General features: G+C 37.5%; 1 protein-coding gene across 1 annotated transcript in view; it reads right to left on the bottom strand.

The window, feature by feature from the left end:
- The window catches only part of LOC139730470 (uncharacterized), a 38,431-nt gene extending 14,965 nt beyond the window's left edge, over positions 1-23,466 (bottom strand). The window contains exons 1-20 of the mRNA XM_071641311.1: positions 23,357-23,466; positions 17,312-17,409; positions 16,544-16,658; positions 14,715-14,949; positions 14,116-14,247; positions 13,067-13,174; positions 12,566-12,628; positions 11,908-11,985; positions 11,178-11,273; positions 9,523-9,657; positions 8,567-8,706; positions 7,981-7,992; positions 6,706-6,930; positions 5,494-5,625; positions 4,818-4,989; positions 4,094-4,216; positions 3,624-3,743; positions 2,806-2,928; positions 1,735-1,896; positions 1,017-1,151 (exon numbers count right to left, since the gene is read on the bottom strand). Of these exons, the coding sequence (XP_071497412.1) occupies positions 1,017-1,151; positions 1,735-1,896; positions 2,806-2,928; positions 3,624-3,743; positions 4,094-4,216; positions 4,818-4,989; positions 5,494-5,625; positions 6,706-6,930; positions 7,981-7,992; positions 8,567-8,706; positions 9,523-9,657; positions 11,178-11,273; positions 11,908-11,985; positions 12,566-12,628; positions 13,067-13,174; positions 14,116-14,247; positions 14,715-14,949; positions 16,544-16,658; positions 17,312-17,378 (2,373 nt within the window). The 5' untranslated portion in view covers positions 17,379-17,409; positions 23,357-23,466. The remainder of the gene's footprint in view (positions 1-1,016; positions 1,152-1,734; positions 1,897-2,805; positions 2,929-3,623; positions 3,744-4,093; positions 4,217-4,817; positions 4,990-5,493; positions 5,626-6,705; positions 6,931-7,980; positions 7,993-8,566; positions 8,707-9,522; positions 9,658-11,177; positions 11,274-11,907; positions 11,986-12,565; positions 12,629-13,066; positions 13,175-14,115; positions 14,248-14,714; positions 14,950-16,543; positions 16,659-17,311; positions 17,410-23,356) is intronic.
- Positions 23,467-27,128: the final 3,662 nt, after the last annotated feature.

Here is a 27,128-nt window from a genome sequence, read left to right on the forward strand (position 1 = left end):
GGTATTTCTTTGAGCGCACGATCGTTCTGGGGCTCAGAATATTTACAATCGAGTGTGAAAAGATTTGTGACATGTCTTCGCTGTCCACGCGCGCTTCATCGGAAATGCTGAGTGATGTTTGCAATTTCAATTCGAGCAACATGCTGGGAAAAACAATAAGTTAATCAAGATCGGGACATGAGATTTCCCTTCGAGGTAACCGAACTTCGAGTTAGTTTTTTTCGAGCTACGCGAATTTTAACACACGAAAACTCCATAGGAACAATCGGGACTTTCATTTTGCCTTCGAGATAAGCGATATTCGGCTTATCCGAGTTCGAGGTATCCGAGGTTGACTGTATTCTTGATCAACCTGAAATTGAAATTAATTCTCTACTTTTCCCATGTACACAGCAACAAGTTGTATTTGTATCTGTAATAACAGGGGAATCCTTTTGGGATGGTAATGTGCAAAGAGTTGAACTTCTAATATCTGAATTATCATGAAATCAGGTCCTACCATTAAAGAGTTCTTTCTCCTAATAACCACTATAGACTACTTCGCATCATGCAGCAAAATTAGTCAATACAAAACAGAAATGGACATCACACACACTCAAAAAGATAGGGTGTATAAAATGCTACCAATGCTCATGATTTATATGTCATTCCATTTGATCTAACTCTGATTTTCAAAACAATATTTTACATAAGCTGCTGACATCATTCCACGCAATAGATTCAAGCAGATCTTCTCTCAAATTCTATATAGATTCTAGACTCAATGAAAATCTGTGAAACTCAATGAAGCCCCTAAAAATCCTAAACATCATAGGTTCATTTATTGCTGCTGTTTAAAGGCCAAACTGATTCCTTTCAGTTTCTAGATAACTTCCATATCCTACATCCCCACTCCCAAACAGCAACAAAAATAAATAACAAATAACTGAACAAAACTCTTCTAACATCACATGCTAACGGTATATTTTGCATGGCAAAAGAAAAATAGTATATCAAAACTGGAGATTAGATCTTGCCTCCTGGTCCTGGCGAAGCTTTTCTTTCTCCTCCTCCACTTTCTTCCTCCTCCTTGCCAGCTTCTCCTCCTCCTTCTCCATCTCTTTGGCCTGCTTCTCCAAGGTCTTCCTCCTCTCCTTCAAGGCATCACTCACCTGGTGGTTTGAGGGGATGATATCATTGGGGTGGTTATCAGTAGGGAGCTGCCAATAGGTGTGTTTTATGATGGTATCCTTGCATCAAAAATAACTACTGACTATATGGGAAACTATTCCAGTATTAGTAAACCAAAAGCTCATGTACACATTGCTTATCATCAATGATACAACTTGTAGTCCTAATTAGAGGTCATCCCTTTAGTGTGTAGCTTGTGTGATAAACATTCATTTCTCCTTTATTCACATGAATGTAACTATGTGCTGACTGGGACAATAATCATCCCAATTTCATCACTGATGTTTAATAGCTACAGTTTGTTGCCATACTTATTCTCAGGTAGAACAAGAAAATATCTTAAAATACATTGTTCTATTTTCTTGAGAGTATGAGGTTCATAACAAATCATTCAGAAAGATTAAAACATGGAGACACATCAGAATCTAGTCAGAAAATTCAGAATCAACACAAAAGAAACTAAATTCTGTGAAGATGATGAATAAAGTTTGCAGGCTGTATCAAGAGGTAACCCTGGCTGGACCATCATCACCACTTTGAGTCACAGTCATGAGATATACTCACATCTTTTAGTGCTTGTTCCTCTTCCTCATGGCTGGAATAAAACTCCTCCTTCTTCTGCTCAAACTCATCCTTTAAAACTTTCAAAGCTGACTTGTGAATTTTAACCAGTCTCTCCTTCTCTTCCTCCAGCTTCTTCTCCAAGGATTTTCTCTCATCTTGCTCCTGTACAACATAAAAAGGGATAATGTAAATGTAACAGAAAAAATACCTTAAAGGTCCTGTTTACCTTTGGGAGCAGTGAGTTTAAAAATGTTCAAGATATCACATTTGCTGCATATGTGTAGGTCAGTTGTATCATACAACATCCTAACTATACAAAATGTTTGCAATAAAGCCTAGAATATAAGGAGATATCACTATTTTTCTCAGTAATCCATAACTGTAGACGGTTTAGTGTGGAAATATTTTTATCATAACTATTGTTCACATTTTGTATATTTAACAACACTTAACATTCATTAAACTGATTCAGGCTTTTACATTGGTTGTTTATGTCTCTAACTCACATTTTAGAATTCTTTTGAAGCACTAATGGTGGGTTTTTGTTTCATCTGCAAATGGTAAATTATGCCTTTACCCAAGGGATTCACACATTCAGCTTGCTGGAAGAAGTATGTGCCTCAAGTCAGCATGGTTGTGACATTGTCATACCAATCTTGACGAAAATTGATCAGCTACTTCTAGAATTGATATTCTCCATATGTCCCAAAGTGATTTCAACAATATCACTAGTTCAATTGTTCGAAAAAGCAGGTAATATAAATATAAAATCAAAGAAATTTGAACCTATGACACACATATTACTACATCTAAAAATTTATATGAATTGATCAGAATCCCTGTTCATACAGCAGCTCACATCCACTTGCACTCCACAATAACTGAAGATTTCCCAGTAGCAGCTGGGCAACAACAATCAGCTGCTAGTATTTAATGTTTTGCTAAGTGCAATCTTAGCAAATTTGCCAAACAACATTCTCTATGAAACATGATCTAGATGAAATGGAAAACCTTTACATTACCGTACACGTGCAGACTAATGATTAACCAAATATACAGAAATGGACTTACAGCCTCTTTGGATTCTCTGGTCATATCTCTGACTTTCTTTTCATGCTCCTTCTTCATCTTCTCAAGCTCCTTCTGTTGCTCCTCCTTCACAGCCTGCTTTCGTTCCTGGAGAATGTTCTCCATCTGGGTGAAAACAACATGATCTCTCATTGTCTCAAATTCATCATCACATGACCGACACTTTCATCCAACTTTTACAGAGAACCCACAAGTCATATCCAGTAGAACTATGTCTCCACATGATGTATATGAACTTTATTAGAGACACAATCTGTGTCAGGTCATGCTGACATGGGGAACTTTAGAAACCATAGGCACACTTATACTCATTCGTATAAAAAAATAATAAATATATAAATGATGAATAAAGTAAAAAAAAAAATCTCAGGCTGTTACTTTTGTCATGAAAATACTATATATCAACTGGAAAGAATACTGAGCCAGTACACAGCCCTTTCAAATTCACCTGTATCCTCATGTCAAAACAGGTGAAATACATTGCTGGACATAAGAGTAATATCTAGCAAACACATAAAGAATTATGACACTTAAAAGAAAGCAATAAACTAAGAGAATTACTTCCTATTTTGCAATAAGAAGATAACTATAAAATGTACATAGAATTTACACTAGGATGTCTGCAGGATAGCAATGGTGGCATTCAAATGACCATTCCTTTCTGAAAATTTTGCCTAACTTTACTCCAGGCTTAACAGACTTGTTTCTGTGACTTTTTCTCTGCCACTACCCCCACCCCTTCCTTTCCAAGGTTAGATGAAGACACAAAGAGAGATGTAACGTGAGTGATCTTTGCTCACCCCTGACTCCATGTCCCTGATGGCTGCCTGGTTCTCTCGGCTCAGTCGAAGCTTTTCTTCCTCCCGCCTTCTCTCCTCATCCTGTGCATCCCTCAGGTCTGACAAGATGTCATCCATGTCCTGTTAGGGGTGAAGGGTTAAGGGTCATACTATCAGGACACATAGTTTCTGAATCACATGTTGTCTATTCACTGGGAAAACAAAAATACAAAAACATGCATAACGTTCAAAGGAACTGAATGCAGGCCCTAAGAATTGTATGCATCTCTCTCTTTTTTTTTTTTTCTGGTTTGTTCAGCTTCTTCCTTTTTGTTTTTCTTTCTCTTTTGGGGGTACATTGGTGTATGGTTAGAGCTGCTTGTTCTTTTTCATCATATTTAATTCTTGATCGTTCAGTGTTAGCAAAACCATGCAATCAATTTGTCATCTCATAATGCTGTGTACTTTAGCAACATCCCCAACTGATTTACCCGTTTGTGTTTCTGTATTGCTTCAGCTTTCTTCTTTTCAAGCTCCTCCTCATGAGTTCTCTTCAGTTCATCCAGAGCACCCTGCTGCTCAGACTTAAGACTTGCTCTCAGAGATTCAATATCCTGAGGAGAACAAAATAAATTTAACAAACAAATGTTTGTCACATTGATGTGCGCCTCAAGCTTGAAAGTTCAAATTCACAAAGGCAAAACAGATGAAGCAATGACTAAAAACCTCAAGTTCAGCGCATATCATAGACAAAAATGTTCAAATTTATAAGGCAGTTCAAATTTACTCCATGGAACCCTTAGTCCACAGTTTGCATTCTTAGAGTCTCAGACAGACGTAAACTATGGCTTGATCATTCTGGGACTGAATTCAGTAAATCTCTGTGAATTCTAGCAAAGGTAAGTAAGGGAGGGCAACATGCTTTGTCTCCTTCTGTGGCATATACATTGTATCTCATCTAGGCTAACACCTTCTGCTGCAGGTGCTATCTTGGTTGTATTTCTCCAAATGCTACAACATCAAAGCCAACAGTACTCTTCTGATATAAGTCATGTCATGCCTTGTCTAGTCCTGTATCCATGTTGCATTGTAAAGAACTGTATAGACTAATACCAGGGAGGTAAGACCTCCTTGCTTATACTAAGCATGGTAATGTGCACTGTCCTGCATCATAAATTAGCTACAGACAAGACATTTACACAGCAAAGTCTCCACCTTTTCTTGTTCCTTTTTCAGGTCTGCCATCTTTTCTTCTTGGAAGGCTGTCACTTCTTTCTTGATCTTCTCTAAGGCCTTCTTCTTCTCTTCCTCAAGTTTCTCCTCCTCCTTTTCCCTCAGGTCTTTGACCTCATTGCGTAAAGCCTTCAGGGCCGTCTCCATGTCATTCCTTTTCATAGAGAGTAATAAGTACAGTTCATTGAAAATCTGGAGTAAGATTTATCAAAAAATTCACAAGGGGTATGGAAATGTAATAAGATTAATACATATACCAGGTACAAAAACCAAGTTAATAGCTAAATAGATAGAATTGTGAAGTCCCTGATTTCCCCTTCCCTTTGTTGAAAATTCATGAAATAACTGAATTCCACGAGAGACCTGACAGCATGGTAGGCCAATCACTTTCTGTATCAACCTCCGTGAACTATCATGCATCTCTACCTGACTCTCATCACTGCATCCTAAATTGATGACAGAAATATGTACTGCAAACTACATGTACAAATCATCACACCATTCCAGTGCCTACTGTAGTCCGCATATTTTGTCACTGGTACATGTGAGCTTTTTGTACAATAAAATGATATCATCTCACATTTCTCAATAGTTCCCTGAAACAGGCTCACTTAAACAAAAATGATAATCTACATACAAGTTCTGACGTTACGAGTACCTGATTTTCTCCTCCTCACTCTGCTGCTCCTTCTTGATCTTCTCCTTCAGTTTCCTGATGGCATCAGACCTTCCCTCCATCAAGAGTGCCTCTTCCTCCTCTGTCTCCTCTTTCACTCTCTTCCTCATCTCACTGATTGAAAAGTCAGGAGACAAGGAATATCAGAACAGTACAACAGAAAACAAATCTAGAATTATATTGCAACTGATTGACAAATTGCCCTATATCGACGTAATTTGTCAATCAGTTGCAATGAAAAACATCTCGACGGAAGAATTTAATGAATTTGAATTGAATTACATTGTCCTATAGAAAAACTAAAGCTGTACAACAAGTAATACAATAGATAGCTGCGATTGAACCTATTTTCTAAATACATGCATCATTAATGCATCATCAATGATTACATAATTTATGGATTATTTGTACTGGTAGTAGATCTCTACCCTATGTTTGTTTCCTTTGTAAACTGTCAATGTTCAGTCATGTTACATTCTGTAAAGCGCTTGGAAACTTTTTGTAGTCTACATGTGATATATAAATTCTTCACGTTATGATTATTATTATGCAATACATATACGTAAAGTATTACTATTATGCAACACATGTGTAAAGTAGTTTTTTGAAATTGACAGAAATTCTGGAAAGATTTTGAACCAAAAACTTTAAAATTTGTAATGATATAACAGAACAAATCCTTGATTTCTGACTTTGCATATGTCAAGGAATAACAAGAAGAAAGAACTCACATCACACAACTTATGAATGCAAACAGACACACTTTTGAGAAGGTAGTTGTTCAAAGAATATACACATACAAACAGTTCAAATGCTGCAATATGATCACATAACAATGGTACGTTTTGCCAGCCCGGAATTCAAATATATGCACAGCACACACCACAAACCACTTCCGAAGAACTCCAAACGTTGGTGACTATTTCAATATGAGTTAAAGGGCTTACAGAGTACTCCTGAACCTACCCTTGACAGAGGCAATACTTTAGAGCACTTCAGGAGTACTTGTTGAGCACTGTAAACACCCTGTATAAATGGGACATTAACCCATTGAGGACGGTTTGATTTTGCTACAACACGCAATTCCCATAGACACCTGCCCGAGTATACTCGGGACTCATCCTCAACGGGTTAAACAACAATGACTGCACCATAAACTTATTGAAGTAGAAGTCTTGAACAGCAATCCCTCACCTAAGACTCTTCTCCTTCTCCTTGTCGAGTTTCTCCTCCTCCTTCTCCTCCTCCTTCTTCACCTGCTCCTTCAGCTGCCTCAGGTTGTCCTCTTTGTCCTCCAGGAGCTCCAGCTTGGCATCTTCCAGCTCCTTCTCCAGCCGTTCCCTCATCACCTTCACTGCTTGCTCCTGGTCCTTGTGCAGCTCAGCCTCCTGGTCCTTCAATTCTTTGTGTAGCTCCTCCCTCCTGGGGAAATCAGCCAATCAGAATAGATTTAAAGACAGCCACCTTCCATCACTAACCACATGGCATGGCAGTCTCAAGACACAGTCAGCTGACACGATTCTAAACAAACTTCCTTTGGCTGCTGTAGTCTGAAATGTGACAACTGATAGCTACTACTAATTTCACAACACTTGCATCTCTTAAGAATGTCTCTTCTTCGAAGAGCTTACTGTAAACATGGAAATTTTTGCAGTGTTGAAATTCTGCGCATTTTGCGCAACCAGAAACTAGTGTGAAAATAAAGGCACAAATGAAAAATATTTTCGCTCGCTATATATTCCAGTAGTTCATGTCCTGATTCTGCGGAATTAAAGACATGCCAAACTCATATTATCTGGCCGAGCGCGAAAAATAACTAACACATAAATATCCACTTTTACAGTATACTGAAATGGAGACAGGATCACACAGTCATTTGTAAAAACAAAAAACAAAAACAAAAAACATTAGTACACATACAGTATATGCCTTTCTTATGTTTAAGCATGAAATGACACACTTTTTTTCCCCCTTGATATTTATTGATTTCATTCAAATCATTTATGAATTAACACACACACACAAATCAATACAAGATTATTTTGGTTCATCTACTGTATACGCTATATATTTCGCGGGGGTTTTATTTTCGCGAATTTCGCGAGTCGCGAGCTATTCGCGAAATTAACAACACGCGAAAATATTACCTTCCAAAATGAATCCCTTGCCTTGATGATACGAACATTTCAGTACTACACTATAGTATACCATGTCACGGCTTACCGAACAGACCATACTGGCTAAGCTTATTTACGCACGTCCACGTCTACTTACGAACACTGTAGAGAGCCAATCCATTATCGCAAGGGGACCACTCGTCAGAAATCTAGTGCGATGGACTTAACCACTTCAAAAATGTTGAATTCTAACTTACTAGTTAGCAGAGTTTGGCAAGTCTTTTTCATGCAGTGTATAACTAGTATCATTCTTATTTGCTAGTAAGTTGAAAATTCACGCTTTCTTTGCCACTTCATATTTTCTCTGGTCCCACAATCGCGAATTTAACCACTCGCGAAAATGTGTGACAGCGGCAATTCGCGAAAATTTATGTACGCGAAAATTATAGCGTATACAGTATGCAATCCACTAGGGTGCGTTCGAACGCTCTAAAGCGAACCAAAGCGTACTGAACTAAAGCGTACCGTACCGAACTGTGCCAAATTTGAAGCGTTTGAGCGCTCTGTCGAGAAAGCGTACCTCACGAGTTTGTTTACAGCAAGAATGTCATTGACCTTGCGCTTGACCTACTTACAGTTGTCCCGAACAAAGAGAATGATGTCTTTGCATTGTGACGTATGCGTATGATACACGCATGCTTTATAACGAACTTTTGGTACGCTTTAGTACGCTTTTGGAGCACATCGGGAAGTGGTCCACTTTTGGCTCGGTACAGTACGGTACAGTACACTTTAGGAGCGTTCGAGCGCTCCTCTGGCGCGGGTACGGTACGGTACGCTTCGCTTTAGGAGAGCGCTCGAACGCACCCCTAGAGGAAAGGCTGTACATTGAGAAAGGTACACTGGCTGAGTGAGTGAAGTGAAGATGAGTCTGATACCTTGCACTAAGCTTTGCTTCCATCTCAGCAGACATCTTTGCCTCCTCTTCCTCCATCTCTCGTTGAAGCTTTGCTGTGTCAATCTTAGGTACAGCAGCTGGTGCTGATGACAATCCTATGACAGGGACAGTACTGCTTAGCTGTGAGTAGGACATCAGGAAACAAACACTGAGTTTACCTGTGTACACTTAGAATGATGGGGCTAATGTACATAGTCGCTGCAAGTTACAGTGATCACTCCTTTTTATTAGTTTGACCATTTCTATGAATTTAGATTTGCAAAGTGATTCCACAAGTATTAAATCATTACTAAACTGGTATACTTTGGATAACTTTCATACTTGTAATTTCAGAGTTACCTACAAAGAAAGCGACATTCATTTTGCAAAATATACTGCCTCTACACCTCCCAGTGCACTGGAATGGTTCAAGACGCAAACACTGAATGACTTTATGCCATACAACTGTATGTGACCATGCATCAAAAAACAACAAAAAGGCACGCAAACTAATTTCATGGGCTGATTCAAAATAGATGAAATGGGTCTACCTAGTCATTCTTGCATTTATACACATTTTCTGATAGAGAAAATTTTCTTCCATGCAATTTTAATATTGCATGCACCCTAAACTTCAGAGTCTCTTTTCTCAGTAAACACCTTTCCAGAGTGGGTACCTTCTTTCCATTATTTAGATGGTTAATAATAAAGTCCATGTGTATTGAGCTCAACATCATTTTACAGCTTAAAAGTCAGCCTTTTTTAAAAATCTGCCTTTACCTAAAAAGTCATGACTGGTAACTTTTTGTTGGTTTTGCGATGTTGAAGGGTCACATATGAGTCCGATACATAAGTTACGTCTTTTGATATGGTAAAACCAGCCCATTGAATTTGGCAAGGACACTCAACACCAGTGCCATTATGCATGATGTCATATTCTAGAAGGCTAGATCATACCTTCCCTGCACTGGGACCAAGGTTGGAGTCTAATAATTCCAGAGGGCGCCCTTGCATACTGTCTATAGATGAATCCAGGGTTACAGCTGGCTTGGAGGTGGGACCTTTATCTTCTTTCTTGGAGCTCTTCAGAAACTGCACAGAAGACACAGAGCAGAGCATAATACCAGAGAAACAAACAGAAATACATCATGAAACAAAATTTTTACAAGCAAGCAAAAGTCTTTCACAAGGAACTCTTAGCTGCAGGATAGATTAACATAACTGTGATACACATTGGTAAAATTCTACACTAGTATCTAGATAGTGTGGCAAAATAACTGCCAGCTGTAAGCACTGAGTGTGGTCATTCATCATTCACAAAGAAAATAACACTAATCAAAATTTAGGGGAAAAAATGATAAGAATTAGGCTGAATGTTGTACGTCATCATCCTGCTCTATGACACTGTCTATCTACACATTTCTCTGTTCACAACAAATGTGACCCTGCATCACAAACCCGCCAAAAAATCACCAGACATGTATTCTTAGTTGAAGGCGGACCCTATGCTTAAGAGTAGTTTATAACTCGAATTCAAATGGACTCTCCTAACCTCTCTAAATAATGAAAAGATATGTACACGCTCTAGAAAAATGCTTACTGAGAAAAGAGCCTCCGAAGTTCAGGGGATATTCAAGGGCTTTTAACCTCACCAAGCTCTGCTCTGTCCAATGAATGGGACAAAAGACAGGAAGTAAAACTGCCTCACAATAACAATGAAGGGATGATCAGATTAAGCTGTAATTGACCATACTCTATGAACACATTCAATTCTTAACTAATACAGACTTTCAAAGCAGTAGCATTAACCTTTCAAAAGTTATTAGGGTGGAAAGTGAGGAGTGTGTAAAGGTTTTTTTATAAAGGGCCTCTATTAACATACCAAATTACACTGTTCTACAAAAAGTGTTCTAGAAAAAGTGCAAAAAAACCCCACAATTTCCCATATGTTTTATGATTCCATATTTTTAATACTGTAGAAGAATTGCTCTTTCAGAAAATATACAAATCTAAAGATTAATTAGGTTGACCCATTCCACCTATTTTGAGTCCTCACGCAAAATCTTGGCATGTGATTTTTGTTGGTTTTATGATGCACAGTCACAAATAGGGCAGTGAGTTGGCTCAGTCGGTAGCGCATCTGCCTTCGATCCAAGTGACTCGGGTTCGATACCCAAGTCTCACTGAGCAATGTTGACTGTGATCATACCGTCCCCTCTAGCAAAAGGCAAAACACTCTGTCTCTCTGATAGGACATACAATGGAGGTCCCACGTGTGAGAGAGTCACAACTCATGCTAGTTAAAGATCCCGCTTCATTCATTCATCGCAAAGAGCATGGTGTTTAACCGGTGAAGTGGTCCCACCTCACATCCAACTGGACCCCATGGAAGACCAGCTTAGTGTAGCTGAATATGGGCTATACAGCCATCATCTCAGATGGAAAATGAACAAACAAACAAATAGTCTGCTACCAGTCCTATCAAAACATCTTTTCAGCTCAAGTACAGTCACACAACCACACTGACCAACTCTGAAGTGCAAAGGACCAGCCTGCAAAGGCTTGTATGAATAGACAAACAATGTGTAGATAGGTAGGTCTGCAGTACATACCCTGGACTTTGGGAGCTCTGGACTGGTAGCAGGCAAGAGGCTGTCTGCATCCATCAGACCGAGCCGTTTAGACAGGCTTGCATCTATGCCAAAGTCCTGTCAGGTCAGGGAGAAGAGTGGTAAAGGGGAAAGGGGGAATAGAACAGCACGAAAATGAGAAGGAAGGAAAAATAAGTGCAAACATCAAGAAAGGAAGACAGAGAAATTGAGAGAATTGAAAGGAACAAACAAATGTAGAGAAAAGAGAAAGTAAAAGTGATCAGGGCAGAGATGAGAGGTCAGACAAGAAAAAGAGATCTATTGAGCATCACAGTCTCACAATAATGTAACAACCACAAATACTGTAAGAAATACTTATTACTTGGAGAACGTTACACATAATAGCAAAATATTTCTACCATTCGAGTGTCTTGTTTAGTTCAAATATTAATTCTGGTACATGTATTTTGTCAAAAACTTTCTACCACACACAAGACAAAAAAGAAAGAAAAAAATTATGAATGTTCCACTTATTCCAACATAAAAGGATCAGCTTCATATATTAACCTGAAAATCAGTGAGGCTCAAACCCTTATTGCCATGAGGTATAGATATCCACACTTACATGTTTGTTATTGCAATTAATTGGAGGGAACAAAATCCCAGGATGGGTCAATGTGTACACTGTCTTTCAATGTGTGCATTTTACTGAACATTGGACCGATGGTCTTAAACCAAACCACATTCTCACCACGTTGACATCATCATCGTCACTATCATCATCGGAGGCATGGAGATGTTTGAGGGCAGGCTCACTAGCTTCAGATTCCTGACAATACACACAAAATAAAACAGGTCTGTACTGTAGTAATTATCCATGTATGTACATGACTTTGTCATGTAATACGAGTACCAGGGGAACCTAATGCAATACAACACGCAGTGTGGAGCGCAAAGTGCAGGTTGTGAAAAAGATTTCCCTGAAAACAATGTGGATCTGACGTGTGTGATTATAACATCATTTCATGGGTAGGATTATGCTGGTGGAATCTCTTCATAAATGTTTTGTAGTTGAATTCAGCATGTGTGCATCTGAAAGTATAATGGTTGTAAGACATAAATACAAGATACCACAACCGCATTTCAATCTGCATACAGAATTACAGCTGTTATGTTTAAATGTCTGCATAAATAATTAGGGAAAAATATTGAGTGATGCCACGTTGATATACATGTGACCTTCTTTCAGAAGAAGGGTTAGGACTGCTGCTCACAGCTATTGAGATATATTGGTATGGGTTTGGGTCTTTTACATCTGAAACGGTTAGGCCCTACAAGCTTGCAGTGTGCAAATTATCTGCAGTTTGTCACAAACATGTGCAGAATCAACACTAAAATGTCACACCAACCTCGTATCCAAGAGTGCCGATATCCTGCAGGTCCAGGTCCAAGTTGAGCCTTGGGGTTGGCTCCTGGGTAGAATCCAAATTAGAGATAGGTGAATTACATAGACATTTATACAATCACATTATACTGCCATGTATTTCAGGGCCACCTCTTATCAAATGACCCAAACATCTGAACAACATATCAAGACTGTGTAAGATAACAATCAAAGCATGATCTTTCAAGGGAAGCAAGTGGCAACTGACTCAAATGAGTACTTTTACCTATGTATCGTAGATCCATTTCTTTCCTACAATTTAATTTGATATTACAACTATTTTCACAAACATAAAAGTACTAAATTACCAACTGTGCATATTACATCAATAAGGACAAAACATTCATGACACGGGAAAGCAAATAACACTGTTCAGGTATTGTTTGTTAGGTCCTACACTGCATGATCACAGAACAAGTGACTTTTGATTTTCTCTACGGTCACACCTTCCCTCCATCAAACTCACATCTTCTGAGAAGTCTGGCATCATCTGAATATTTTCCTCCCGGGTACCTGTCATAGACAGAGGCTTAGCATCAAGAGTTCCTTTCTTCAGAAAGCTTGTCTCTTTCTTCTGTAGGAAAAAAAGAAGAGAAAATCCAAATTATAGCTCTCACAGATGATCTTGGTGAAATCAAAAGAGAAGCTACAAATATTCCATATCCAATTATTTTTTCTTATATGTCTGCAAATGGCTAATGTATTTATCATAAAAAAGGGACTGATACATCTGTAGTAAGTGTTACACTTTGATTAAAATTACATGGTATTAAAAATATGAATAATTATATTGTCAACAAAAGAGGTTATTGGTGGGGTTTTTTTCTCGAGCACAGAATTCTGATTAAAACTCACACTCACATAAACAAGGAAGGTATGATTTACATTATATTATATCTCTGTCTTAGAAGATTCCATAGTTAATTTTTGTTCACACTTGTAAGGCATGTAATATGGAAAACAGTTTACATAAAGGGGACTGTCTTTGACTCACATTCCCTAGTCAATATTAGCTTATTGCAAATGGAGCATAATCAGCATATACATTGTACATGTGGCCACAGTCAAGGCTAACATTCTAAATGTGTCTTTAACTTTCACTTTTACAATCTATGACATGAGAGACCAATCAGAAATCTAGTTTGAAAGATAGTAATACATGCTCATGGTTATGGCATGTCGTGTCACATAAAATCAGGACAAATTGAAATAGTTGTTATATCAATGTCTTAATGGAATCTTACAATCCTTCTCAGATTAGATGCAGGAATTTCGGTTAAAGCAAGGATATCTACTTCATGCTGTAACGTTTGCCAAAATGTTATGTATCCTACATGCACTGCATTGTTACTGCACTTACTAAGTCCTCACTAAACTTATTACATGTACCAATATGGTGAGGGGGTTTCGTGAAATAAACATAGTTAGACCTACACATAGCCAGACAGTACATTTATGAGGTTTTCAGCAAAGTGTAGCACAATTAAAGTATTACAATCACTCCTCCAGACTCACCCCAGTGGTAGACCCAAGGGTACTACCTGGCCCTGGGTCTTGAAGAGAGCCCAGAGTACTCAAGTGACCTGTCCCTTTAAGGCTGCCAAGGGATGAGCCTAGGTTGCTCTCTCCTTTCAGTGGTCCAAGAGACTGTCAGGGTAAAACATGGGAGACTTGAAAAATGAAACACAGGTAACAGTAACAGATACATGCACACTAAGCTGTATCCACACACACACACATATATATATAAATGGATACATAAACAAATAAACTAACATGCCACAATCTTCTGAAGGCATTGAATGTAATACTTGGTACATTACTGCTTCCATTTTATGGCTGTCCAGCAATGTTGACAAGCAATGTAGCGTAGTTATAGGTTTTCTTCATGTATACGTGAAAATATTGCCAAAGACAGAAAGATAATGTCCAACTAGTCCAACTACCATAACATATCCTGACTAACCATGCAATTATTTACTCAAATAATTCAGCTTTCTCTGAAGTACTGAGACCACAACAGGCAAGAAGGTGAAGTCATGAAAAATGATATAACAAAAAAGAATCCATTTAAAGTGCATTTTATCAAAAACTCCATCCAAATGTCCACATACTGAAGCTAGACCCTGGTTCTTCTTTCCCCCGTCTTGCTTCTCCTTGGATTTCTTGTCTTTCTTCTTCTTTCCCTCCTTCTTTCCACCTCCTCCTCCTCCTCCTCCTCCCAAAGCCTTGTTCTTCTCCCTCTGCTCCTGTACCATCTTCCGGTAGAACTCATCACACGGGTGGTCCCAAGTACTCTCCCCACTGGTGAAGTTGAAGTAGTAGATATCACCCCCTGAAGTGTCCTGACTGTAATGTCGACAGAAACAAAGAGATACACATGGACAGCATGCAGACAAATAAGAATAAATCTATAAAACAATTATCAGAATCATGACTCAGTGAAGTTTTGAAATGCAGAATCAAATTCATTATGTTTGCAAGCACTTCAAAGTTTCTTGGTGTATCATTTGATTCATCAGTGAGGAAAAGGAGCACATAACAAAACCAGAAATATTCACTGCATGAAATTTTTGTGAATTGGAGCAAATGGTCTTTATGCAGAATGTAATTTTTGCAAATTGCTATTGGCATTCAGTGCATAGTGTAGACAAGAAATTTCCATGCATTTTAATTTCACATATCTTGGCTCCCTGCAAAATTTGCTAAAATTTCACGCTAGCAAAAATTTCTGGTTTTACAGTATGCATCACTTTGATGTAAGCCTATCTATTCACATCCCCCTTGCATATCTACATTAATCTTTCACACTGCACGGCAGTCCAGAGAATCTCTTTTCAATTTGGGTCTGTTCGTTTGATGAACACTGGCACTGGTCTTCACCATCCTATAGAGTACATGGTAACAGCTAACAAAAAGGTTACAAACAGTTAGCCTTTTTTTTCAGGCCCTCTCACTGTAATACACACAGTGCAACTACAAGTAAAGCACACATCTAGATTATTGGATCCAGCCAGAGCCAAGCTCCAAGCTACAGACAAGCCTAAGCCAGATGTCTCACACTCACATGCTGAAGCACCAGCACACTTTGCTCACATCATCCAGTGCTGACAAAAGTGAGGGCCATGCACAAGAGTAGAGGAAGTATGTCATTGTCTGCCATATTAGGGGAATGCACAAGCACAATGCTTATCATACAATGCCTACTAGCACATAATTCTTTGTCCCCGAGCCTAAATAGATTTGTGGAATCAGGAAGACTATCTATTTGAGTATCAGCACTGTAAAGTTTGGATGGGAAACCCTCATCACCTTGAGGCTTTCTCAAAGTATCAGAGACAGTAATATATTTGATGTGACTGCATAGAGCATGAAAATAAGGTTCCTATTCTGCACTTGATATAGTCGGGTAGTTTAACATCAAATTTTTTAGATTACTGTTTCACATTTTCTATTTAGGCCTATATAAACCACTAATTGATTCAACCACCTCCATGTTTTAAATGCTTTGTTGATCACGGAATTAAAGATTGGGCTCAAGTTTTCTAGTTCAATGAAAAACATTACAAGAAATCTGCAACCTCTTTTTTGTTACTATGCTTCCTTAGATACATAAATGCAGTTTTATTTTTGCCAAATGAAACTTTTGCAAATTGCCACTGGCATTCAATCCATTTCTTACAATCTGTGCATTTTGCTTTAGCAAATGTTGACTCCTTGCAAAATTTAAGAAAGTTTCATGCCTTCAAAATTTTCTACAAAATAAAATTCAGCATTTATACCATGAAAATAAACAATTCGAGAGGGCTCCTACTCTAATATCAATAAGTAGGTGCTGAGGGATCATCTCTCCACATTTGGTGCTTTTATCTGCCGGGTAACAGTAATTTCACTAAGCGACCTGACTAATAATCTTGGAACATGTATGAAGCAATATGGTTACCATGGTTTCCAGTCAGCTGGGAGTGGTGCACTGATCCCTTCTCTGGCAATCCACATCAACTCAGGCTCAGTCTCTGGGTCAATGCCAATCACTGCTGTAGCATACTCATGTATTTCTGTCAAGAAATAATTTTCTCCATTAAGTAACTGTATTTATTTCTGCATTCTGCATTCTGATTTTCTTCAAATGTGCACACTTAGCTATTCATTTTTCACCCGCATAGAGTCAGCAGATATTCCGAAAACAGACAAATTTGCTCCTGAAATCAACTCTTTCTCATCTCATATACATCATAGCTCTTTATTCTTCTTTTCCCCTATTTTTCAAGGGTGTAATAAATTCGTTGTACAACAAGTAGATGATTAAATTATCTACTCATAAATTTTATGCACATTAATTCTCTCTTTCACATTGTCATAGAAAGTAAATGCACATGCTGAACCTTTGTTGACTTTGGGGCTTTTAAGCCCAATGTTTATTGGTAATTCTATACTTCAAATTGGGCAAATTATTTCTAAATAGGGCATCATTTTCTTTTCATAAATAACAACAACAATACTTCAACATATTAAAACATTCAATGTCATAATCAATAGTAATAATAATCTGCACCTATATGGAATAATAATTTCTTTTTATTATTGAAAGTGTATTTTCCATAGTCCAATTTGTCATAAACTATTTTGTGGTAACAATTCATTATAGCTGTATCAAGTTTATTATTTTTGGTCACCAGTGTCATAGTAATTGATAGGGCCTACATCTTACCTGCTTCAGTAGGCTGATAATTTTCATCATAATCCTCTTCGAGGATTAGCTGATCTCCCATCATCATGCTTACACTCTATGGACCTTATTCATCTGATCTGAATTCACAACAAGAAGAAATAGAGGAAACCATGAATTTCATCACAGCAGTGTACAAATCTGATCTGTGACAAGTGCAAAGCAACAGGGTACATGTCCACAGGTAAGGAAAGCTGCCACTACCATTAGTACTTCAAATATCAAATTTGTTAAAGTTTGACTTATTTACTGGCACATCAACATAGAACAATCATGCCATCTGATGAATTTTAATCTCAATGTGCCCACATAATGTAGGTGTGTTGACCTGGTTTTCCTGAACTCTTTTCAGTCCATCATTGCCTGACTCAGAAAAAGAAAGGTCAGTTTTGTCTTGTCTTCATGCAATAGGAAGATAGCTTTATCAGTTACACAGTCTGGCACTAAAAATAACACCTATAAAGGGTGTGTACAGTTCTGGTCAAACGCGAGGATTTAGCTTTTAACGTGCGAGATATTCAGAAACCACTCTATGAGATGTCAAAGAGCATGCAATTCTAAAGGGTATCAATAGTTTATTTGATGAAAATCGGTTTTGAAATGGCTGAGATATCCAAAAACAAGGTGAGACAAAGAGATTCTAATAAAAGGCGTGGCATGTATTCTTTTATTATCATCACTTTTTTTGATATCTCAGCCATTCGAAAACCAATTTTCATCAAATGAACATTGAATCCTTCTTAATTTACATGCTCTTTCATATTTCATAAGAGGTTTCTCATTATCTCACAAAACATGAATCCTCACCTCAACCAGTACCGTACAGTCCCTTTAATACATGAAATACAAATGGACCACTGCAATGTATCTGGTGCAATATATTCCATTTGGCCTTCATGGTCTGGCGCCATATTCTACGAGGTTGAAGGCCAAATGGAACATGGCACAACACCTTGAACATTTCTTGTACTTGTACCAGAATTATGAGATATCATGTAACGGGTATGGTCATGTACAATGTACTACATACAGTATGTCCAAAAAAAAAAGAAAAAAAATTACAATCGGATTTTTGCATTGATAACTTCCAATGATTAACTGTCCAACTGCTATTTCAGAGTCTAAAAATATAAAATCTTACTTGTATTTTGCAGAAAACCCCATTGAATTTGGTTAAGTGGTCACACAGAAATGTGAATCATTGTAAAGCATGTTGTGGATGCGATTCTTCCAAGTTTAGCACTTGGATGCTCTTGGACTGCATATCAATGTGTGAACACAATGGACAGAACTTGGAGGGAAGAGACTCCAGACATGCTCTAGCTACAAAAATCCTCATTTCTCTTTGACCACTGAAGCAAATCGGAATGGGGTTTCTGCAAGACATGGGTATTAAGTTATAGTTTCATACTCTGATATTGTATTAGGATTGATTCACTATCTTTAAAGTTATCATTGCGGAGGGGTCTGGTGTAATTCTTCTTCTTTTTTTTTTTTTTGGGGGGGGGGGGGGGGGGGGGGGCATACGGTACAGTATGATACATGACTGACAATGAGTTGTACCAGTTCTAATGCTACAGTTAACTACTCTACAGTCTACATGGATATCTACAGAAAAGTTAACTAGACAGCATTCTATACACAGCCATGTCGCTATACAGACATTGCCGCATGAATTGCTGATGTGACAGTGTGACATTTGTACTGATTATTTTGACCAAAGGTGTCGGCCTACAGTAAATCAGTGAAAATGGAATCAACCCTGAATTTAGTGTTTCATACTGGGGGGAGGGGGGGGGGGGAATCAGCTGCTTGGTTCCTCAATGTATTAGATCTCCATGCCTACATGTAAATTCTTGTGTACGCACACACAAACACACACACACACACACACACACACACACACAAAAGCTTAGACCTATGGTTGGGTGTCCTATACATCGACACCCTAAGGTTTTTCTATGAATAGAATCTTAAAATATCTCATTATTTGCCAGAAATTTTACTCACATGACGGATGTTTATAAAGAAAATACTCTGAATTCAAGAGCGTGTATTTTGTGTGTTTGAGATACGCGCTCGCTCTATAGAGGTAAGATATTAACTGCTTTGAACGCGTGGGATGTTATTTTCCTGCACTCAGTTGTGCTGTACTTTGAAACCGACACCCCTCTATTGCCAATACGTGTGAAGTGCATGATGCTTTTCCAAAATCCATGGTATCATTGTCTTTACTGTTGCTATTGTTTATTATCAGGTTTTTTAGTAATATCTGGATATTTTCAAATCCCCAGTGAAGAATAGAAAAAGCACTGCACATACCGTAGTCTCATGCTTGCATGTTCGTTCTTTATGAATAATGCTATGGAAAGAGGGGTGTCGATTTCAATGAACAGTACCTGGTATTCATGTGGACACCTACCGAGTGTTATTCCTGCTAATTTGTCTCACATTTAGGTAGGGGGCCCAATTCTCCTTGCTTGGCTTAGTGAAACAAACAACGTGATGACAAATGACTGATGTCAATGATACAATGTATTTTTGTTATGGCCAATTGGCAATCAACCAATGACTGTTATCAAATTTTACCACGATTAGAACTAACATTAGAGGTGATAAGCACAATCAGGGTGTGCAATTATGGTTTTCTCACTTTAAACTGTTGTAACTGATTTTCTCTCATTTACTGTTAATTACTAGAGGTTAATTACCAAAAAGTCTCCCAAAACCCATGTAACGCATCAAAGAAACTGTTTTACGACTTACATAAAATCAAGATTTGAGGTCTGAATTTTAAGAGTACCCCTATGTGTTTGGTATCAAATTAATGGGTTAATTTTTTTCCTAGCATTCCTTGAATGCAATCAAAAATAGTAAGTCTTTTTGCTGGAGAAAGTTATGGGGTCTAAAGTATTTTCATGGTACCCAGGAGTATAATGCTGGCTACATATGTAATTTACATGACCTTCTGGCCTTTTAACCCATACTGTGCAGCTACACATGGAGAAACAACTTATATTTCTACTTTTTCTGAAAGTACTGAAGACACACTACAATTTGGTGTGCTGTTTGCAAATAAAAGTTCAGCCAGTTTTGAGTTTGGAGCCATCTTCAAATGCTGAGGAAAATAAGTGCGGCCATTTTTTAGTATTTTCAGTGAGGCACCGTACATCCTTATTTGACAACATGAAAAAATCTGTTCCTTTTATCTAATATCCTTTGCATTTCAGCCATGGATTGTACATACAGTAAGTAGGAGTCTATTGTGTGAAAATTTTAGCAAGTTTGAACAATGAGAACTTATATTTTTATACACACAAATTGCTGAGGAAAAATAAGACTGATCAGTGCCCACTTTCTCCTGCATCAAGGTCATATGATGAGTGTGTAGTGTTCTTATTTCAATGCTTATTCACTCTTTAAATATGTCATAAGCAAAAACACATCATTTGGGCTTAATATCCAATTTTTCTATTGTCACAGCTTGGATATCAACTCAAGTCAACATAAATCTCATATAATTACTCGATCTGTGTTTACACACGAGAATGGATCCAAACATTATGCGCATACAGTGTATATAAATACTTAAGGTCAACCTTTCAATAAGAATTTTTGATGAAAAATATCACATCTTCCCACATACCAGCTCTAATTTTACGAAGCTTTTAAATGGCTAACATACATGTATGTCTGTTATCTATTCCTGAAAGTTTCACCTCTGAACTCTTTGCCAAAAGTGAAATATTATCAAATATATGAAAGTGGTTTTAAATGAATTAAAAGTTATGCCTTCAAAATCGAGCATCCATTTTGATTACTGGTACTTAAAATATGGCATTAATTCATATTTAATGATATGTCATGTTCTGTACTAGTGGTGAATAAAAGAGGTAGATTTCTAGTTATCAGGAGTATGTGAAAGGAATTTCAGAAGAAAAATACAGTTTTCCTTTTTTTAATGAAATTTTGCAATATAGTCATTTTAATGTAATTTGACACCCCTAATTAAAATGCTAATTTATGCACTATAAATTAAAAATTTTCACACTTTTTGTACATGAAATGAATATTTGTATACATGATATGAAGTTAGAAAATAGAACTGAAATGAAAATTTGTATACTCAGCTATAAAAAAGCAGTTAAAAAAAAAACATTTTCACCAAGTTTTTTTCATTTTTCCCATGTTACGCGTTTGCATACCCTGATTGTGCTATTGACCTAGACCCTACGTCAAAAATCTAAATTTATGAATAGAATCTTTTTAAAATCTATTTATACTGCTTTATTGTCCTACAGTATAGTTAGGCCAGGGCATAGGCAGTGCAGTGCATGCGGTGATACCTGCATGGCCATGGGTAGGTTGAAAATAACCGCCCAAGCGCCTTAAAGGGATAGAGTAAAATATCCCGTTTGCGGCAGTTTAAGCATTTTTAAGGGTTTTTCCAACTTGTAAACAAATCAGGCAAATTATTTTCAACCATTTCATATATCATAGACAAGATTATTCATTAACGTAATTGTTTTCATAAAAGAAATTTACCATTGACCAACGCTGTTTTCATGATTTACCAGGGCAAAACCCGGCACAATTTTCGCCGATAAGGGCGATATGTGACGTAGTATTTCTGCTTGCGGCACGATGTACAATCCCTATGCAATACGCGCGTGCTCCGCGATCTTTAGCTGAATGCCTTCACATGTCTCGCAAACATTGCGTAAGCCCCAATTCCCATTGCAAAAGCACGTGAAAATAGCAGGCGCACATGCATTGGCAGCAAACAAGATTACAATTCTGGCGGTATTGTTGATGTCTTTCTCGTGTTTTTCTGAGTTTTTTCGATGGTAACATCCACTTTCCGAACAAAAATGGCGGCCCACATCGGCTCGCGAAAGTTCTATTTTATGTGAGGATATGTTTTCAAAATCCATGAGCATCGGGAAAACAACAAAAAATCAAGTTTCTTGGACCATTATTTCTTAATTGTTATGTTAAGAAGTACCGAAAATTTTATTTTGGATGCGATATGTTGTCATTTAGGTGAGAAAATTTCACTTTCGTCAGAGATCGTGCCCAGTTTATCGGTTGGTTTTTGTTGATTGCTAGTGTGTTAGTATATGTTAGTGTGCATGTAATAACAGTGCAATGCTGTGTTGATAGCGGTATATTACCGTGTATGTTGTACCTGCCGCGAACGGCTGCTCGGCCGCTTACTGCCGCAGTTATTCTAGTACAGTATTGGTGGGGATGAGAATTGGGCTTTTAACTTTTTGCGAGATACCAAGAAAACACTTATGATATAGTACAGGGCATACCATTTTAAGAGGAATTTAAAGTTTATTTGATGAAAATCGGTTTGGAATGATTGAAACATCCAAAAACAAAGTAAAACAAAGCGATCGTAATAAAGTGTGGGTCCCACACTTGACTAGAATCGCTCTGTTTTGGATATCTCAGCCATTTAAAAACCAATTTTCATCAAATAAACTTTGAATTCCTCATGGAATTACATGCTCTTTCATAATTCATAAGAGGTTTCTCATTATTTCACCAAAAAATGTTAGAAACCTGAAATTAGGTCTCAACCAAAACTATACGATCCCTTCTTTAACACTCTTAAAGCTTTATGTTTATTTTTTAGCTGTTGCCGAAACGCCATTGAAAGGTTGTTGTTGTTTTAAAGAAAGAAAGAAGAGAAAAAGAAGGCACAAGCTACCTCTAATATTTTTCAAACCCAAGCTAGCTCACTGCCATGAATGTTACAGCTAGCAATAGTAGCATGATATAGAGTCTAACATTAGTAACAATAGCATTTAGCACCGGGTAGCAGCTAGCAGTGAGCTCGAACGCAGTGTAGCATCGTTCTACTGTTATGTTCCATAAATTAAATCTAGTCCCACACACGCTAATGCGCGTCATTACAAATCGGATCGATAGATGACACTCGAACGAACGCAATTACAACTTCACTTTAAAAACAGCTTAACAGAAAAATGATACTCTTAGCATCTCCTGATAACTTACCCAATCAAACCTTAATAAAAAGGAGCAAATTTTCCGCGAGAATTTCCACGGCGAGCTGTCTTGCTACGTTCATGGACATGGATCGCTGAATACGCTTGTTTACTTCTCCATCTTATTTGAAATGCCAACCTCTGCTCCGCGGTTACAGTGTAAGGCGCGATCGAGGCTAGTTTGTAGGTCAGTGGTAGCACCGGCTAGGCTGTCATAAAACAGAGGGCCAGCATAATACTGCGTTCACAGCTAAAAACAGAGGTCGAGTTCCACTCTCTCTACAAACTAAGTAGACCATGCTTATTTTCGTCGAAAGCGGGAGAGTTGGAGTCTCTGTTGACCCGTGCAACCAACCACAAACACTGACGCCCCCCCCCCCCTTCCCCGAAGGCCATACCAGGGAATTTAAAAGTTCTGTTTGAATTTCCACATTCTTCTTCATATGTTTTGTCTATCCTTCACAGGCTGATAGGTAGGCTACTGTCTAAAAGAGGAGACGATACTTTTACTTCTTTCTATATTGGTCGTAATGTGCTGCAAACAAAATTTACATGTCATTTTTAATTTCCTTGATAGCAGTTCTTTGTTCTTGTGCGTAGTATGGATTCTGTAATGGAAATGACTGGTAAAAAATCCTCATGTGGGGCCTACGATAAAAATTTCAAGTATCAGATATTTAAAGTACATGCACATATACACAGGTACACACCCACACACATATACACATACAATCACACGCACACATCAAGAGATTTAAACACATGGTGATATATGCGATCATGCTGCAAAAGTAAGAAAGAAAAAAAAGAAAGATTGAATCCTATAATAAAGGAAGCATTGGTAACATTGTCCAGTGACTCGATCCCAGCTCTCATTCGATGAAAAAGGATTGTATTTGCAATGAAAGAATGCATAACTGTCTTCTTCTCTGTCATTTTATTTGTGAACACACATTTCATCTTTTGTCAAGTATATACCTGTATGTCATATATTATGTATCAGATAATCATAGGCCTACTTGAAGGACAGTTTTCCACATAATTATGTAATTGATGCTATTTAATACAGGGAACTATAGCTGCTATCCCTAGAATTCAGGATCACTAAATTTCCTCTTCCCAAGTATCTAGGAGGCATTATTCTCTTTCTTCTATTTCATCCTATTTTCTCTTTCTCTCTCTCCCTTCCTCGATCGTCATTTTCTTTCTGTGTCCATATATATCTGAGATCTTTATTACATACAGTCGGCCACTAGAAACAGTTCATCCGAGTGATAAACCATTTTAATGAACCTATGTATAGTGTCCACCTGTCAACAGCCACTTTTTTTTTTTTTTTTCATCTTCCAGCAGTGGCCCCTCCGCACAGGTTTGACTGTATATTATTATATTATATACTGTATATAAAGGCCTACATGTGTGTGTATATGTATATATATATATATACATACATACATGTATATTTGCCCTTATGAATGCCCTTATCTTCTCGCACTCCCCCACTCCTTTCTTTCTCTCTCTCTCTCTCTCTCTCTCTCTCTCTCTCTCTCTATATATATATATATATATGTTGATAAGGTAGTCCACGTGTTGGCAAGATAAAAAGATAAGTAACAAAGCTGCAACAAAGTTCATGCTGTATTCATGAACTGTGAAGAAATAAACCGTTGGTGAATACAGCATGAACTTTGTTGCAGCTTTGTTACTTATCTTTATATATATATATATATATATATATATATATATATATACACAATACAAATGGGTCTAGGCCAATTACCCCCTGGGGAATTACCCAGCCCGGCCTTCCCCGGACCCTAACAAAAATCCCAATCCTGAACCTAATCCTAATTAACCTTGACCTAAACTCTAACCTTAACCTTATAATCTTTCCTCTAACCTACTACAGTATAACCAGTATTCGGCCGGGGGGGGGGGGGGGGGGGGGGGGGGGTGGGGGTGGGTAATTGCCCTGATACGATTGTATATATATATATATATATATATATGAAGAGTTTGTTCGCAAAAACCGATAAGTCCATATTTGCCAAATGGAGATATTTGCGATTAAAGGTCAAGAAAAATAAAGTAAATAATAACATAATTTTTGCTTCTTTTGACCATAACTTTAAAAAATGTAGTAACCAATACATCATTTAAAAGGTATTATTTTGTACTTTACGACAGAGATGGTACTTCAAAATTTTCAAAAAATGGACTTATCGGTTTTTGCGAACAAACTCTTCATAAATATATATGAACCATTGCAACCTGATGTATCACTGACAACCAAAGACAGCACAGTCTCAAATAAACTATACATCCATCATCCATGTACAATGGCTTACAACTCTTTGATTCTGAGCATTTCATTACTTTTACAAATTGCAATACATTTCAAATTTTTTCTTCTTACTAAAACAAAGAAATATATATATATATATATATATATATATATATATATATATATATACTTGGTGATTCTATCCTTCTATGAAGAGTGCTCGATATCCTCAAAGGAAGAGCTTTAGACAGAAGTATTGGAACAAGTTCACTCAGTTGACAGCAGGTTCATCCGTATTTTATTGCTACTCGGAGTTTCATGCCATCTTCATTTAGGGGCAATATGCCCCTGAATGATGATATTGCCTGATGATTGCCCCTAAATGAAGGTGGCATGAAACTCCGAGTAGCAATAAAATACGGATGAACCTGCTGTCAACCGAGTGAACTTGTTCCAATACTTATAATATATATATATATTCACAATAGAAAGCATACAAAATGCAAAACTCACCGTAATATTTTCCTTTAAAAATAATGCCAATTAGCAGATTCAAAAAAAAAAGGTTGGATAGACAAATATAAATGCCATTATTGGGTACCCAAGAAAGAGGCAATTATGGCAGTATAATACTCATTTAACTTTACTGTATTTCCAATATCTAAAATCTACTAGGATAGAGTCACTGATAAGAGTCCATGTCTCTGAAATTTAAATCATCGAGATAGGGTCAGTCTCACTACAGCTGCATCGCATCAGAAATAGAGACTTTTACTGGCATCACATGACTTGCATTTGCTAATTCAAATAATGTGACCAAACAGAAGCTGACGTGTGAGAGAAAAGTATGAATAATTGCTTCACACATCATACAATATGTAACACAATTAACGTACTGTGCTACATCAATCATAAGATACACTGATTACGCCCTATGCATTGCTCTTAAAGAAATATAAAGCCATCTTATACAAACTGGTAACTAGTCTCTTGTGGTTCTGTAGCTTTATACAAAATGGTACTATTGGGGTGCAAATTATGTCATAAAATTAACTATATCAACATCGTTGTGGCCTCCTCAATTACCACTCTAATACACAAAGGTGTATGCCCAATGATACATACTATGCTACACTAATTCTAAATCAAAGTAATTTGTTGAGTTGAAGGATTGAGGTGATGTGAATGCAAAATAGCAATATAGTAATCAAAATACTGAGAGCCATAAGACACACAAAGCTCTTACATGCTGTTGAACAGACAAACAATACATGTACCGGTATTACTAAAGAGGATTGGATGACCAGACAACAGAGTTTTACAGAGGAGTCAAAAAAGGCCTGAGCTTTCCATCCCAGCAGAATCTTTGTCAGAGGCAAAATGACTAATTCGAAAGCTCAAGCCCCTTTTGACTCCATTTTAGTCCATTGGCTCACCACTACTGGATAAGCAGTTTTCATCAGCTTCTTTTGCTGCATTAGAGTCTTAGATAGTAATA

This window comes from Diadema antillarum, unplaced genomic scaffold (assembly GCF_040938485.1).
Source record: "Diadema antillarum isolate AM-2024a unplaced genomic scaffold, OU_Dant_1.0 seq00000315_RagTag, whole genome shotgun sequence".
NCBI lineage: Eukaryota > Metazoa > Echinodermata > Echinoidea > Diadematoida > Diadematidae > Diadema > Diadema antillarum.